At 37.9% G+C, this 18,615-nt stretch overlaps 1 protein-coding gene across 1 annotated transcript in view; it reads left to right on the top strand.

Moving 5' to 3' along the window:
• Positions 1-18,615, top strand: part of SNTG1 (syntrophin gamma 1) — a 310,753-nt gene that overhangs the window by 138,666 nt on the left and 153,472 nt on the right. The window contains exon 15 of the mRNA XM_030303901.1: positions 17,644-17,682. Coding sequence (XP_030159761.1) covers positions 17,644-17,682 — 39 coding nt within the window. The remainder of the gene's footprint in view (positions 1-17,643; positions 17,683-18,615) is intronic.

Raw genomic sequence — 18,615 nt, 5'->3', positions numbered from 1 at the left:
GTGTTTTCTCATTAACTGATATTATATACTACATTAGCAGTAGGGAAAAAAATTCAAACTTTAAGTGTGTGTTTTACGTCTAAACACATTTATGAGTCAGAAAACCTGGTTCTTGATTTGGTGGCACAAATTACAAAATACTCCAAGTGATGCGAGCAACCTATACTCAACCGTTTAAGAAAACGTTCAGTTCCTAGGTCTCTTAACTTTTCAAAGATTGATTTGTCATTGTTCTTGCCTTCCTTACTAGACAACAATGAGATTCAAATAAGATATTTCTGCAGCTGCTAACTACCATAGCCTATAATGTATAATGTTAAAGAGCAGTACTATATTAACATTAATATAAGCCTAATATTTTACCCCACATTTTTTACAAGAAGGTCGTACAATGGAAATTCAACAAAATGTTGTGGATACTAGTAAATTGATAAAAATACAAGAGTGCTAAAGATATGTTTTCTTTCTTGATGTTGGTTCTTAATATGCAAAGTGACTTCCCTTCCATGTACAGAATGGAAAGGGGAAAGATGTCTAACTTTAAAATGGAGACACCTAAAAACCATAACCACAGCCAAGCGTTCAAAGTTGGCTTTAACAGTTATAGTGATGTCGATAGTATGTACCCTTGAGATGGTGTAGTAAAAATGGCACTTTACCTCCTCTGTGGTCTTCCTCCCACAAATCCATAACATCTGTTGTCTCATGAGAAAAGTATTAAAAAAAAGGCCAGCTGAGGAATCTACAAAATACTTGACCATGACTCCTCAAAAGTGATGTCATAAAAACAAGGAAAGCCTGAAAAACTGTCACAGCCAACAGTAGCCTAAGGAGACATGATGACTATACATGTAATATGGTATCCTGGGGGAGATTCTGGAAGAGAAAAAGGATATTATATAAAAACTAAGGGAATCTTAATAAAATATGGACCTTAGTTAATAACATGTATTGATATTGGTTTATTAATTTTAATAAATGTTCCATAGTAGTGAATCGTGTGGTGCTGATAAGAGCCCAACCTGTGTGTGTGGTATATGGGAGTTGTTATCGTTGGACTTTTTCTGTAAATCTATAAAACTGCTATTTAAAACAATTTTTAATGTTTATTTTTGAGAGAGAAACAGCGTGGGTGGGGGAGGGACAGAGAGAGAGGGAGACACAGAATCCGAAGCAGGCTCCAGGCTCTGAGCTGTCAGCACAGAGCCCGATGTGGGGCTCGAACTCACAAACGGTGAAATCATGATCTGAGCCTGAGTCAGACGCTCAACCAACTGAGCCACTCAGGTGCCCCTAAAATGCTTTTTTTTAAAATTCAAGTATGAGTAACATACAGTGTTATAGTAGTTCCAGGTGTACAATAGAACGATTTCATAATCCCATACACTACTCAGTGCTCATCAAGGTAAATGTACTCATAATCCCCTTTCTCCATTTCCCCATCCCTCTATCTACCTCCCCTCTGGCAACCACCAGTTTGTTCCCTGAATTTAAAAGTCTGGTTCTGTGTCTTTTTTTTTTTCTTTGCTTATTTGTTTTGTTTCTTAAATTCCACATATGATGGCCAATAAATCCAAAACTATTTCCAAATAAAATGCTCACTTTAAAGAATTCATAAGTGGAGCATCTAGGTGGCTCAGTGGGTTAAGCGTCTGACTCTTGGCTTAGGCTTAGGTCATGATCTCATGGTCTGTGGGCTTGGGCCCCACATCAGGCTCTGCAGTGAAGGAGGGAGCCTGCCTGGGTTCTCAATCTGTCTCTCTCTCTGCGTCTCCCCTACTCTCTCCTTCTCACAAATAAATACATTAAAATAAATAAAGTGTGTGTGTATATGTATATATATATATAATGTAAATATATGTATTTATTTATATTATATATTTAAATTAATATCAGATATTAACATATTTTGGAGATAATTGTCAGCTTCTGGATTTATTCATCCATTTATGCACTCAAATATTTTTCAGGGACTGTTTTGTCAATTTGCTAGGGATTGGTACTTTAATTTTGAGCAAAATGAATAGTCTTTGTCTTTGTGGAGCAAAGAATCCAGTGGGGAAAGGCGACATTAATTAAATAAGCACAGAAGCAAATGTGGAATAACAACTATCATAGATGTCGTGAAAAAGTGTTATGAGAGGTTAAATCTGTAAAAGGATAATCTCCGAAAGTTGATACATGAATAATGAATAAGAATAAAATAGGTGAATTAGTGGAGAAAGACGTCTTATGCAGAGATCATAGTATCTATCTATACAAGAGAAAAAAGTCAAAGGACTCCATGACAGCAATGAATCTCATTTAATTTGGAAGTTGTCACTGGTGGTGGATAAAAATTAAATGTTTAGATCAAGATAAGTGAGTTTTTCATAAATCTCTATTTTTAAAGAACAAGTTATTAATTTGATATATATATTCCTTTCATATCTGTGTGTTAAGTGCCCATTACATATGAAATAATGATTATCCATAGAAGTTTTGTTTAATTTGATATGTGTGTGTAATAAAATAACAGAATGCATATGCTTTGGCATCCTACCAGACTATTTCAAGTTTTGGGGCGCCTGGGTGGCTCAGGTGGTTAAGCATCTGACTTTAGCTCAGGTCATGAGCTTGCGATCCATGAGTTCAAACACCACGTCGGGCTCTGTGCTGAAAGCTCAGAGCCTGGAGCCTGCTTCAGTTTCTGTGTCCCCCCCCCCCCGACCCTTCCCCACTCACACTCTGTCTCTTTCTCAAAAATAAACTTTAAAACAAATTTCTTTTAAAGTTTTAATGCTCCAGGATCTATATATCTCCATATTGTTGAGCTAGAGCCTTACCAAATAGGGCAGGTCTAGATATATCCCTAAAATAACTGGAAACTTCAAAATTATTAACCCCAGCTCACTGAATACAAAGGCTGGATGGGAATCATTAAGAAGAGGTTGGATTTTAGAGAGTCCCCCAGACCGTGCTTCGAATGTGTTGAAGGCTGATCTCATCTAACTCCAGAACCTTTGTAATATTAATTGACTAGATTACAAAAACTCCACACACTCATGCACGCACACACAAGATATGGTAGTAAAAACAAACATACAAGATTAAGGTAATGGAAAAGACTATAGCTGGACCTAAAAGGAGGAGGAAGTATAACTTCAAAACACTCTGTGGTTCGATCAAAGGCAATCAGGATGGATGCTTTTGCAGAAGAGTTCTTGCAATGAGCAAAAAGCACGGCCTCTGGTGTCATCAGCCTTGCTATGAATCCTAGCTTCTCGGCCTGAGTTATAGGTTAGGGGCTTCATATCCCTCCTCATAAGGAGGCACCAAGTTAGTTTCAGTCAATGTGAGGGTTAACGAAGACAGTACTTTGAACATCGCAGCGCTGAAGTGATGCTGAGACATTTGCCATTTTTATCTCTCTCTAGTTGCGTTCTACATGTAATGTTTTAATCCATGAGCCATCAATAATAGGATCGATTTGCTTATTGTATGTGGGGCGGCCTCCTTCGTTTTGTCGAATAGCCATTTGAGATTCTGAAAGATGGTTGTTTGAGTAAAAGAAAATTGATGAAACTGAACATAATGAGTTAAAATGAATGTCTCATGGTGACTACACCATTAAGCAGCTACGGTTTTAGGCCAGCCAGAGGTCTACACCACAGTTCTCTCAAGTTTAAAAGAAATAGAGGAGACAGGCAAAATGCATAGCTCTCTTTCTGCCAGTGTCTCATAAATCCAGCCTTTCCAAACACCCTCTGCTCCTATACTACTGCATTAATCCTAACGGATAAACAGTTTCATTTGACATCTCTAAGGTTAACTGCACATAAAGGAATCACTTCTTCTTTTCTGTACTGTTTCATATATATATATGTATATGTGTGTGTATGTATGTATATATATGTGTGCATATGTATGTGTATATATATATATATATATATATATATATATATTCTCAGCATGTATTTCCTTTCTTGGAATGAAATGTATAACTTGAAATGGATTACCTGTGTGTATATGCATGGAGATGATAGATAGGTCATTGTATATTTCTACCCTTAAATGTTCACTGAAAATTAGTATAATCTTAAATAAGAATGTGTGATCGCACATGAGACGATCTCAAAATACATCAAGTTCACATTGTATTATGTGAAAGAGAATAAATTCTCTTTTCCAAATGTTTGTATCAGCGGCGAGTAAGAGAAACTCCTTAGGGTGGCTACTGAAAGAGTGAATAATTGGGTTTTGTCCCCAGTTGACAAGAATTCTGGACGGTGACATTTACTAGCGTTATTCCAGTGGTTCAAGGAAGGCGCCGAGAACCCATCTTCTAGCTGTGCATATTATTGCCCTCCACCACGTTTACAGTGTTGACTTTTACCTTGTTCGCACCTCCTGATCACACAAGGGCTTCAACCGTTCTCGAAATCATTTTAGTGTTTGGAACAGGAAAGAAAGGGAAGAAGGGTCAGTAGCACCAGCTACGATCTCCCCTTTCATCAAGCCAAGAGAAAATTTCCCAGAAGCCCTTTAGTGCACTATGGCTCACTTCTCATTCCCATGACAATTCGGGGTCGGGGCGGGGAGGTGAAAGGGGCTAGTCTCTACCATTTGTAGTGTTTACAGTGGGATACTACTGAAGAAAAGAAGACTGTAAATAGCTTTTGAGACAGATAAGCAACAATAATCTACCACATTACTTAATATTAAAAACATAGTGGGGCGCCTGAGTGGCTCAGTCAGTTGAACGTCCGGCTTCGGCTCAGGTTATGATCTCACGGTTCATGAGTTCAAGCCCCTTGTCGGGCTCTGTGCTGACAGCTCAGAGCCTGGAGCCTGCTTCGGATTCTGTGTCTCCCTCTCTCTCTTTGCCCCTCCCCCACTCACACTCTTGTCTTTCTGTCTCTCAAAATTGAATAAACATTAAAAAAATTATCATTAAAAACATACTAATCCTAAAGTTTAATGCATATATAGCCAATACACTCTCTGATTTTTGTGAATCAGTCTTTCAGCTCTCTCTCTTGCTCTCTCTCCTACACACACACACACACACACTCTCACACACGTACACACACCCTTAATCAGTCATCTGAGTTGACTCGGCAGGCATTTCACTCATCTTTCATGTTTTGTGCATTTACTTTCAGAGATGAAAACAAAATTCTTTGGGGAATCCTATGTTTAATTCATAAAGATCTGCAACATTAGATGGCAGACACATATGTGCAAGTTGAAAAACAGAATATTTTTTCCCTAAAAGTGTTGGTTGTGAAAAGCGAAAGGAAAAAGTATTGTGTCTGCCACGTTGAAAAGACCTGACGAAGCTTGTAGGTGATTTGAAAGTCGCGACAACATAAAGCTGAGCACAAAGAAGATTTACAGATGACGAACGAAAGGCGATGATCAGAGGTTGTAGGGTGTCGCTCTGACAGGCATGGATGTCACTTAAGTAGACTTTTTCTTCCTTTTTATAGCTGCTGACATTTCTGAGTCCTTAGATGTACTTTTCCGTGCTAGCATGTTGTTGTTTTCTACATTGTTTTTCCCCATGCACCAAAATCTGAACGTCAGACAAGCAGGTGTCGACTGAAAATGGGTCGTGAGTGAAATCAAACAAGCGCAGAGTCAGTAATTTAATTTGGAATAACACCAAGGGCAAATTTGGGCATTCCACTGACATATTTTTGACATCAGATTTTTGCTTTTTGCACAATTAGAGTTTATTTTGGCGTGTTATGTCAGGAGATATTTCAATAAAATAACCTACTTTGTTTCTTGAAAACCTACTAACACTTCAAGCTCTTCAATTTCGGATACTAGACAATGTTAGCCGGTTTTCCTCTGTACAACCTGCTTTGATGTTAGCTGAATAATGCGATCATGCTCAACTGGGGCAGTGCTACGGGACACAGCTGACATAGCATCCTTGATCCAGCGGGCTCTGCCCACACAGCCCATCCCCTTCACCCAATAGGACTCATTCTTTTGCCTTTCTTCCTGGCCAGAGTATTCCCAGTTCTTAATGTTCTCATAGTCTCAGAACCGTAGGAACTTCCCAGGGAGCCTCAGCTTAACACACCTACCCCTTTTTAGCCACCCACAATGCCTAGGGCCGGAGTTCAAGATGGCCTTCATCATGCCCATGCGAAAAGAGCTGATCCCTCTGGGCCCACTAGCTGCCCCTACAGTAATGGTAACTCAGTAGGAACCTGCAGCACCTGATTCCCGTGGGGCATACACTATCCAATGAGGGACAAGGGCCAAAATGGACCTAGCTTACAAAGTGATGGCACATCCTCAATAGGTGAACTATTTGGAAATGCAGAAATTGCATAAGGCTCTGCAGGTGTATCACACTTGGTTGAACACCAGCAAGGTTCCATGGAGCAAGGCGAAGGCAAACTCAGTGACTCAGGCGACTCACCACCTTGTGTTTGCATTCTGCTGTCCCGTCTTGCTTTTTACCTTTCACTCTTCCTTCCTTGGGATTGAACATTCTCCCTCAATAAAGGCTTAGCGTATATAACTTCCTCACGCTATATTTCTAGGGAAGCAAGACTAAGGAAATACCCTTTACCTCTAACTATTCATTACAGGATACTAAGCATTCCCTGGGGGGAGACATTCTTACCTAAGTAGTGCAATATGGGAGAGAAGGTGTAAATGAAGTGTGTTTAGTACCCTTAGGTACTAAGGCGGATGAAGGGCCATTAGGAAATTATGCATGAAATCATTTTGAGTTTGCAGTTGTTCAATTGAATACATCTTAGAAGACCCCTCATTCTAAAATGTAGCTTAAAAGCTGAGGACATCTGACCGGGGTGCAGAGGTGGCTATAAATAATCCTGAGGATTGAGTCTGAATTATTGAGTATAAACACTGTGTATTTTCTTCATTAAGAATCCTGCCTAATAATTTTGCAATGGTAAATCTAGTGTTTTCACCTATGATTGATACTGACATATTAAACAATGACTTTCATCACTTTCTGAAACCACAGTTCCTATACTGTGCAGGTACACCTACCCTACAATCCATTTTTCCTCTTTTTTATTTAACTTTTATAGCGTCTTACACCACCTGTTCTAACACTCATCTCATCCTGAAAACTGGGAATTATTTTTTTAATTTTGTAAGCAATTTATTTATTTTGAGAGAGAGAAAAAGTGTGAGTTGGGGAGGGGCAGAGAGACAGGGACAGAGAGAGAATTCCAAGCAGGTTTCACACTGCCAGCCTGATGCGGGGTTTGAACCCATGAGACGATGACCCGAGCCAAAGTCAGACGCTTAACCAACTGAGCCACCCAGGTGCCCCCTCCCCAAAAAACTTAGAATTATTTGTTGCATGTTTTTTCAATACTTTCAGCTTTTAGGCTTTTAATTCATACTCACATTAGGTCAGTGATATAGATGGATATGTGTGTGTTATATATATGGCATATATCATGTGTATGTTAATCTGAAAGAAGATGATAGTAAAATTGAAAACTTCTTGTGCTAGGAAGAATAAAATTTAAGAAAACTCATTTACATATAATGCCTAATCATCCTGAAATATTGATTTACTGTTAATAGATATGTTTTAATATTTTAATTGTTTTTAAATTTTTTAAAATTTCTTTATTTCTGGGAGAGAGAGAGCACAAGCAGAGAGAGAGGGACAAGAGAGAGAGGGAGACACAGAATCTGAAGCAGGCTCCAGGCTCCGAGCTGTCAGCACACAGCCCGGCATGGGGCTCGAACCCACAAATTGTGAGATCATGACCTGAGCCGAAGTCGGACGCCCAACCAACTTAGCCACCAGGCACCCCAATAGATATGTTTTTAAAAGCAACGTGGCATACTTTCAAAGTTATATTCGTAGGGATGGGGAATAACCAAGGTAGCAAGGACCTAGAATCCATACCCGGAAAAAAAAAGGCATGAAAATTATGAGCTGAAATGTGGGAAGTTATGTGGGCTCCTGAGGCAAAAATCATTTTTTTGATGCTTCCCTCTACATGGTAAAGGCAGCGTTTTATCAGCAGCTGCAGAATAGACATATTGCCTTATGTACCCACATACTAATGTCATTAGTCGTCAGGTGAATTTATATCTATAGAATAAAAATCTTAGTCCTCACACATCTGTGAAATAATATTGGCCACAAATCTCTAAGGGAATTGAAGGATTGTTTCTTGCTTCCATAAGAATGATGTGCTTGGGTAAATCTTCAAAATTGATTTCCATGGGAAAATACACATCTGAGAACGCACCACTTTAGCCACCAAAATTGACTTGTTTGTGAGGTTTAAAAGAATAACAGGTTAGCAGAATTTGGATGAAAAGTTTGTACTATAAGATCTTCACTAATCTTCAAACATTTGGTTGGGAAAAAAACTATCCCTTTAAGACATTTAAAGTAGGAGGAGAGCAATTTTTTAAAGAATATTTGAATATCCTATTGTATTTTTTTTTTTTTGGTCGAGAGAGGTAGTCACAAGAGAATATTACTGCTCTAGTTTCTAGATACATTTGATGATGCTAAAAATGAATATATAAAATTAAGGGATTCAAAAAATAGGAGTGACATTTAATATAATGGACAGGCCTATTCCACCAAATTTTACTTTCAGTCAGTTAATTCCAAACAAACCTTTCTTAAAGCCAGCTGTGTATTACCCTTATCTCACCTTGAGAGATCTGCTGTAATAATTAAGCTTCCTTTAAGGGGTTTCCATCATTAACATCCAACGGAATGTTGTCAAAGAAAAAGAAGGACACATATTTATCATTTCCCCCAGCATTTACTCTAAGTGAATATTATTCCATAAAGCACAGTTTGTAATATTTATTTTAGCAGATGTTCCCTTTTGATATTGGGCAAATTTTAAAGTAGTGGATTTACCATGATAATTTTCAGTTTTTTAGTATAAGGAATTCAACTGAGAAATATTTATAATATAAGCAACCAATGACTTTACATTTGTCCTTCTAGTTTTTGTTTTTTTTCAAGCAGGGTCTCAAAATTCAAAGTTCTAATAAGTCTTCAATGAAGAAGCTACTGAATGTAAATTAAACTTTTAATGCTGTAGGAACATATTCTTGCATATAATAGGGATTCAAAATACTTATTTCTTTAAACGTAAGACTTCGTCAATACCAGAGATTCCTACAAGGAAAAAAAATCTTTGAGTAATAGAATAAAGAAGACAGAATAAATGGTGAAAATGTTTGCTACAATAGAATGCATCATTTTTCTAACAATATTTAACATCTACAAATATATGTAGATGATATGCAGTGAATAAAATTGTTAGTAATTAATTATAAGATGTTGAAAATAACTTTCTTCTCTATTCCATTTTATCCAAAATATGAAGATTCTCCTCATGTTGGGTTTTTGATTATTCTTCTCCTTAAAAAACTCTATTCAAAACCCTCTTTCTTCAAGAGTATATCTACATTACTTGACTTTTATATCCCTTGGGCATATTGTTTTCTAGAGAATCAAACACAAAACCCCATTTGCCATTTGGGGTATTAGAGTTCATAAAAAATGTATTTTAAAATATGTCTTTGCATTTGATTTTAATTTTAGGTTTTTATTAAAGTGCAGAAGACTATAAAATGAAAACTTATTGCAATAACAATACATATGCTGCTGGTGTTTTTATTAGTAGTATGTACTACATATACATTAAAGTATGTGTATTTTTGTTTACACATGTATAAAATAAAATTACCATCCTCTTGTTTAGGTGGTATCCTAGGGGCGCCTGGGTGGCTCAGTCGGGTCAGCATCTGACTTCAGCTCAGGTCATGATCTTGCCGTCTGTGGGGTTGAGCCCCACACCGGGCTCTAGGCTGACAACTCCAAGCCTGGAACCTGCTTCGGATTCTGTGTCTTCCTCTGTCTTTGTCCCTGCCCCGCTCACGCTCCGTTTCTCTCTCTCTCTCTCTCTCAAAAATAAATAAACGTTCAAAAAAAATTTTTAAAGATGGTATTATCCTTTGTTCAGTTAAGATTTAATCATGAGCCTTTTCCCATGACAGTAGTTGTATTCTGAGATTACCCACTTCCAATATATCAGAATTAATAAATGGATTCTTACGGGACATATAAAACACTCAAAATATATCATTAAATAATAGTGCCCTATGGATTTTTTTTCATTTTTCATAGTTCAAAGTTTATGATGAAAAACACTGCAGTGCTCCTGTCCAGTAACACTGGCTTACAGGAAGGGGAAAAAGTTCTGTTCGAAACAACTCACCGGGTTCTGACAATAGCAAGGAACAACATGAGGCTGAGATTTGAGACGGGAAGGAGACTGAGTGCGGACAAACCATACAACTAAACGGTATCCCTGAAAAGAAACAAAACGATCTCAAAACTCACAAGTGAAGAGGAGGCCTCGGTCCTTATTTTAAAAATGTTGGCTAAGCTCCCCGTGATTGTTTGCTGCTGTCCTTATCTGCGGTCGTGCTGAGTGTGAAGCTGTGGCCAAATGGGAGTTCAGTTGTATTCACGAGGTGTTAACGTTTACATCTTATTTTCTGCGCTCTCTCGGAGAAAGCAAAAGTAACCACAACTAGCGCTCTGCCAGAAACTGGTTTCTTGACCAACAATGTCGCTTCGGCAAAGAGAGGCCGTGGTCACGGCCGTGGGTGACAAGAGGCTTCGTGTTCTTACGTGGCACATCTTTTATGGCCCTGTGGACTTTTTGCCGTATTAATCAGTTCGGACATTACTGATTATACCTTCCTATGAGTATCTAGAAAAAGAAGCAAAGCATAGGAACGATTTTGGTCTCACAAACCAAGACTGATGTCTTAATCCAATCAGCTGGATCCCGACTGGGTTGGAGTTTTATAGGACTCTGTTTACTTCCCTTTGTTTTTCCCTTTTCCAACTTACAGCCCTCCAGGTCTTTGAGCTGAGAGTACGGTCTATTCCTGGGAGCCCTCCTCAGCTGGCTCTCAATCGTCCTGGCTCACCTCTCAGCACAGCAAATTTGTGAAACTGCTGTCTACTTTTGCATGATTTTCACATGACGGTTTTTTTAACCATTTGTCCTGCCATGATTCAGAATTCAGCAATACCCTGACGTGAAAACCAACTTTGTGTTCAAAGCCCCACAGATCACAAACGCTGCCAGTATGACCCTGTGAAAGAATGCTCTCCTTCTTTCTCTGTCTGGGTAAACTGTGCTGCTCTCTTCCAGCCCGTCCCGTGTCTACGGGGGGCCAGCTCACCTCTGTGTGCTCATCTGTCTGGGACCTCACCTGTGCTCACCCTTGTGACAGCAGGTGTTCTCAAATACCTTCATGTGTATTCATTTTTGAGAGACAAAGAGAGACAGAGGGTGAGCAAGGGAGGGGCAGAGAGAGAGGGAGACACAGAATCCGAAGCAGGCTCCGGGCTCCGAGCTGTCAGCACAGAGCCCGACTGGGGGCTCGAACTCACTGACCACAAGATCATGACCTGAGCCGAAGTCAGATGCTCAACCTACTGAGCCACCCAGGCGCCCCTCAAATACCTTCCAACAAAACGCTTTTAATCAGTTCTCTCCATTCGAGTCCCTACCAACAGGAAGGTAGCTGTGGTTCCTGCTCTTTCATCCGATTTAGGAACCTAATGATTTTGGTTTATTTCTTACGTATCTCTGCATTAAAGATGGACTGCACTGCCAGTTAGTGGGTGACAGTGTTTCAAGGAATTCATCACGAACCCCACCGTTGCTCTCTATTGAAATTTAAAATACAATTTTTATCATTAGCTCAATATAGTTTAGGTTCAGTTACTTTTATTAATATATTTTAATTTTTACTTTTATTTACATTCTGTATATTATGTTGTTATTGGTATATTTTTATTTAGTTATTACTTATTCAATTACCTACCTGTTAAAAGTCATTGGTTAATTTTGTTTTGCAGTAGGAAAACCCTGTTTTAATTGTTGTAATTCTACATGAACTTAAAATTCTAAATGCGTTTGCAAAGCCCTGGCGATTAACCTTAAATACCCTTGGGTGCATTTGACCATTTATCTTTGATAGGCCTAAATGTATTTGCACTTAAATAATATCACACAAAACTTTTAATTTGGAAAACATTTGACATTTAGGAATGAATCTCTATTTCACATTAGGTTAATTTTTATGATTTTTTTCTTCTTAGGGTGATCAAAACGTACTTTGTTCCATTTCTGAATCTTTTTTTTTTTTTTCAAACTGAGGAAGTCTTGATTTGGATATATATATTTGGTAGTCAAACACCGTAAAATCTTAGTTATTTTTAATCTAATTGTCTTGAGCATTTATCATATAGTAGATTATCTTCCTCTACTGATATGTGTATCCTGCCCTTTTAAATAGTTATACTTTTACATTCCGTTTTTCACCATATTATCTGGGTGATAGTTTTTAATGTCACTGTTAAGTAATAATGTAAGGGCAATCCTTTATATTTTTTTGTTAAACAGATTTCATATGTTTAATTTTTAATCATGATATTTCTTAACTTGAAGTAAATGCTGATTCTATATATATAAAGATATCATTATTTTTTAAGCTTATTTATTTATTTTGAGAGAGAGAGAGAGAGAGAGAGAGAATGTGAGCAAGGAAGGGACAGAGAGAGAGAGGGAGAGAGAGAGAGAGAGAGAGAGAGAGAGAGAGAGAGAGAATCCCAAGCAGGCTCCACACTGTCAGCTCAGAGCGCTATGCAGGGCTCGAACTCACAAACCATGTGATCATGACCCAAGCTGGAATCAAGAGTTGGAGGCTTAACTGACTGAGCCATGCAGGCGTCCCAAGATCATTATTTTCTTATTTTACTTATTCTATTTCCTGTACCATTACTTTTATAAAGATTGGAATTACATTAAAAAATGGTTTTGCATAGCTATTTATAAAATTAAATTATTTTTCTTCTTAACATAACCAACATAACCATCCCTTAGATGGGTTTCCATAAACCATAACAGGTTTACAAATAGGCTTTTTTGTGTAGTCCTCACTGTCTTTGAAATTAAAAGTAAATGAAATTTTACATATTGGGATTTGTCATAAGACTTAAATTTCCAGAACTTCTGATGAAATTACAACAGCACGTTATATTTTGGCAGAGAGAGAGAGAGAATGTCGGTTCCTAATACCAACGGGTCTCATCAGTCCAAAATATATATTAATGTAGTGATTTCCATTATTTTTGTCTTTCTGTTAATTTTACTTATATGGAAATCATCAACAAAGTGGAAAAATGGGGTTCCTTCAATAAATTCCACAGTTCTGTAATAACTGGAATTACAAGGTTATTCTAACAAAGAAGATTAAATCAGATCCTAGCTAAGGAAGAAATAGGATAGCTGAACCATTTCCCGATTTTCAAATCTGAAGAGGAAGCCTCACACGGAGCCCTAGGGATGAGCTGCAGAGTAGCGGCAGCAACAGAAGGAAACCCTTGGCATCGTTTTGATTCAGATCTAGGATTATCAACAAGTTTGAGAAGGTAGGAGTAGGAGCAAAGTGAAATGTGCCCCCCTCGATAGCTAACTGTGGTTGGCAATGCTTGTTAGGTAGTATGGACACGCCACCAGGCTGAGGGAGATAAAGACTCCGCAATTACAGGTTCCATGATGGAGAGTTCAGTAGGCACATGCAACAACTACAGTGTAGAAACTAGACCCCCGGGGAACGCTGAAGAGAAAGTCACCAGTCAGTTCCACTAGGGGATTCGCAAAAGTTTTGGTGGTGGATATGGTTCTTGGAGACACAAAGACCCCTGCTTTGGACACATCACTGTCAGTCCCAGCTCATTGTGCTGTGGTCATCCTCTCTGTAGGATAATCATGTTTTACTACCTGATGGCAGAAGGTCAAATCAACCGTGTTTCTTGAGCCATTGCATTAATTTTTCTTCTTTTCTAGAAGTCTCTATCAAGTTTCAAAGTGTCTATAAATCCTCCGAAAGAGGTCACATAAGTTTCACCAGATTTGTAAAGAGGTATATGATTAAAAATGATTTATAAAAAAAAACCACTCTGCTGTCTTTGAAATAAATGTCTTTCCTTAAGGTAGCAACATAGCAACATAATTCCTTCAAGATAAAATCTTCTACCTGGCAGATTTATCTATTCTTCCTTCCTTCCTTCCTTCCTTCCTTCCTTCCTTCCTTCCTCCCTCCCTTCCTTCCTTCCTTCCTCCCTTCCTTCCTTTCTCCCTCCCTTCCTTCCATCCTTCCCTCCTTCCTTCCTTTATCTCTTATCATTTCTTTACCTTATGAGAGTTGATTCAAGTATAGTTCCTACTTTTTTTTTTATCAAGATATGAGGGGTTCCTGAAAAAATACACAATGCAAATTATATCCTCTTATACTTCCAAGTGGGCATTAATTGTATTCCACAGTCTTAAGTCAACATGATGTTAAACAGTCAGTTTTTACAGGCTTATCTTTCTCTTTTGGACTAAAAGCCTTAACGTGGATTTCCTTCACCTGAATGCCCTTTACTTGGTAGTTGTCTATGTCACTCGCTGCCCTTCTAGAATGACATGTTAGGCAGTCCTAGTTAAACCCACACTCTTATTCCTTTACAGCCTAAGGATTAATAACTTCAGTAATCCTGCTCCATAAGCAGCTAGTTTGATGTGACTGCAGTTATATCCTTTCATCTTTTTGAGCCTTCATGTTCAGACTCGGACTCTGTTTTGTGCAACGTCACATTAATTTTTTTGGCTTTTCGTAACACAAATGACTGGTTCTGATAACACATAATTAACATTAGTTTCTAAGAAGTTTGATATTACAAATTTTCTTGACAGATTTCGATTTTCCTTGTTTGAAGAGTGGTCTTAAAAATAATGCAAAGAATTTAGGATTTGCATTGTTTAGAATTAATATTCTTGCCAAAAGTAGAAAATTAAAAAAAAAATTAATGTTCATTTATTTTTGAGAGAGAGACAGAGAGACAGAGCAGGAGCAGGGGAGGAGCAGAGAGAGAGTAAGACACAGAATCCAAAGCAGGCTCCAGGCTCTGAGCTGTCAGCACAGAGCCCGACTTGGGGCTCGAACCCACAAACTTCAAGATCATGACCTGAGCCGAAGTCGGACGCTCAGCTGACTGAGCCACTCAGGTGCCCCAAAAGTAGACAATTTTTACAACTTTGCTCAATGAATGCATTTCGTTAAGAATATATTATTTAGTGGCACTTGGGTGACTCGGATGGTTGGTAAATCGACTTTTGGTTTTGGTTCAGGTCGTGAGCTCACAGTTCTTAGGTCGGATCCCCCCTTTGGGCTCTGTGCTGACAACACGGAGCCTGCTTGGGATTCTCTTCTCTCTCTCTCTCTCTGCCCCTTCCTCTCTCATGCTCTCTCTCTCTCTCAAAACAAATAAGCTTTTAAAAAAGAACATATTATCGCCTGATATTTTATTACATTTACTAAGTTAAGCATTATTTCAATTGTATGACACAAAGCTTTATTTTTAAAAATAAATTTAAATCGTCAGTAATGTTTCCAACATGTTTATCTTATAAGCGGCTTTATTGATATGATTCCCTATGATGACAAAATGAGTCATTTAAAAGAAAATACTTCTAGCGTTTTCTACCCTGAATCTTCATTTATAATTCAGGTTTCGTAGAACATTCCTAGGTAAAAGTCGGCATACTGTTTCCAATTGAGAAAGACTTTCACATCTGAGGAAACTTCAGCTGATTCCTTATCCTTCTAACTTGGGACATGCCTGCAAGTGACTGAGGTTCTGGAGGTGCTCAGCCGGCAACCTCTGCTCTGGACCCCAGCCTGGTTCACGCATATTTGCCACTCACTTGAGGGTATAAACATTAATCTAGAATTGACAAGAAAACAGAAAGGGATCCGCAAAGTATAGGGGAAAACAAGGCATCTTTGCTCAGCTTCTTTAAAACACCCTCGTTGTCTTCGAAGGAAATCCAGACTTCTTTGATATTCATTTTATATGTGATTATTTATTATATTAATAACTGTCACATATTGAGCTCTAACTTCACGACCTTTGTGTTTTCATTTACTTTTCCAACAAATATGTGTGGCTCATATGGTGATAGACTTCTTACATAGGATGGAAATTAGACACAGGGTAGTTAATAACTGGCCTTCTGAAATTCAGTAACAGTTACGGCCGGATTCAGACGGAGGTCTCTATGACGGCACAGCTTGATCGTGTTGTCATGCATCTACCTTGCAGCTCCAAAACACTCTGTAAACGAGCATCATTAAAGTATTGTCTCTGAACGCACTGTATTTCATTTTCCCGTCCCAGCTCTTACAGCACCGGGACTCACATTGGTAGATTACCGAAAGGATTTTGGAAAACAACGAATGATAGTCTCCCCCCCTTCTCGCTGCATTTATCGAACCTACACATACATGTGCTCATTTGTATACGTACATCACTGCGGGCTAAGCATGGCTACATTTACTTAGATTATTCGGACTTTTCTGTCCGATGAAAACGTTAAAAGTGACAAAGCTAGACCGTTTGTGCCGGAAGACAAAGGTCCATACAAAATATTGGTGGAATTTTGCAGTTTTTTAGAACAATCCATAAGAACTAGCAAAAAGCATAGTTCTGCCAACTTTTCAGTATGGATTTTTTTTATTGATTAATACAAGATTCTTAGGAAACTGCTCTTTCTGTTTGTGTCTCCAAACCCATCCTGATTTTAGCTGAAGACACTGGTAGTTTTAGAGACTTTCTTTAGCTGATTCCTCACCAAAACAAGAAGTATTTGAAATGACTATAGTGATGTAAGAAAGATATGTGTGTGTGTGTGTGTCCCTACTGAAATCACATAAATCTTCCAAAACTTTCTTTTCTTGTGTATTTTAAATGACACACATGTTGCCAGTAAGTTTTGTACATGAGCCGTTTGATGATTTTCTCAAGTTTGTGCATCATATCCATTGCATTTCCTGTTAGTTCACATTTATCAGTAGGACGAAGGGAACTGAAAACTAACAACAAGGAAAAATAAACTAAATCAGGAAAATAATCTCTAAATGAAAAGCCTGTGTTTAGTGTGATGTGAGATTATACCACACAGAGTTAGCATTCGTTAAGTTTCTCTCTCCAACCAATGAAAAATAAAAACCGGTTTTAATTAGCAAAGTTTCTGTTGAACCAAAGACTTTGTGTGTTATGAGTTCACTTGTCTAAAAGCCGATACTCATTTCCAGTTGGAGTTTACAGTTCGTTAACATGACTTAATACAGACGAAATTCTTTCTCCGAAGATTTATTTTAAAATGTTACGAAATGTCACTCATGAAATTCTCTTCAAGTAAACGTAAAAAAAAGTGAAGTGAAAAATTAAATTACAAAAAGTTATTCTATGTTCTCGATAGACTGTGCATGGACACACAGGCTTCCTGTTTCTCATAAGTGACAAAATCATTAGAAGAAAATCTGTTTGGACCATGTGTACACATCAAATTTGGAAGACTTTTGATAGCCAACATTTTTAGAAATTTGTAGCTGATGTTTGATATGCAATGGGATTTTAGTATGCCAGTTGGGAATATCAGTATATATTAACTCAGGAAGAATAGATTCTCATAAAATTCAGGGGCTCTTGTGTAACTTTGTTGATTGCTCACTTTTATTTATTTATCATTGCAGATTAAAAAAATCAACAGAAACTTTCCCGTAAACCAGCAGGTAAGATGGAAACATACTTGGAGAGACAAACCACATATTACTTCCAGGTTATCTTTTATAGAAAATAGTTTTGATTGCATTTAATTTTTATGTGGAAATAATTGGCACTGTTGTTTGCTCTCTAGGAAAACACATAATTTATTAGATTTTTTTCACATTATGTAATATATCTGTTTCTCTAATCATATTAAAAACAGTTTTAAACAATTATTTTCTCCAGGGCCCCTGGGTGGCTCAGTCGGTTAAGCATCTGACTTCGGCTCAGGTCATGATCTCACCATTTGTGGGTTCGAGTCCTGCGTCGGGCTCTGTGCTGACAGCTCGGAGCCCGGAAAGCCTGCTTCGGATTCTGTGTCTCCCTCTCTCTCTGACTCTTCCTCACTCGCACTCTGTCTCTCTCTCAAAAATAAATAAAGATTACCAAAAAAAACCCTAAAAAATAATATTTTATCTAATTAAACTAAGTCAAAGCTATATTTGACAAAATACATATATTTATTTGAATATAATGTTGAAGAACTAAGGGAGCTATTTATCATAAGATAGTTTGTATCTTATTTGGGAGACCTATGTTTGATCTAAAAGTTAGAAGAAATTTTCAAAATTGGCTGATGTACTTTACATGAGTCTAAATTAATGCATAGAATGAAAATAATGTCTGATTAATCCAGCTGAGAATTTAGTGGATTTATTAGACTGATAACTGATTATCAGATAAAATAATTGATTGTAGAAAATAATAACTGATTCCAGTTATAGTTTTATTAAGCTGAACTTAACGTTTCCATCACCTTCGTAAACATTATAAAAACATTCATTTGAATGAGAAGAGTCGGTGTAAGCTCAGTTCTGGACTCATGCAAGTCAGTGGTGCGTCGGGTTTTTGTGATGTTAGAGCAACAGAGGCTAGCCGTGACTTTCTCACTCTTGATA

The sequence above is a fragment of the Lynx canadensis genome, chromosome F2 (assembly GCF_007474595.2).
Source record: "Lynx canadensis isolate LIC74 chromosome F2, mLynCan4.pri.v2, whole genome shotgun sequence".
Lineage (NCBI taxonomy): Eukaryota > Metazoa > Chordata > Mammalia > Carnivora > Felidae > Lynx > Lynx canadensis.
The sequence above is the reverse complement of the archived record's forward strand: the minus strand, read 5'-3'. Positions and strand labels throughout refer to the sequence as shown.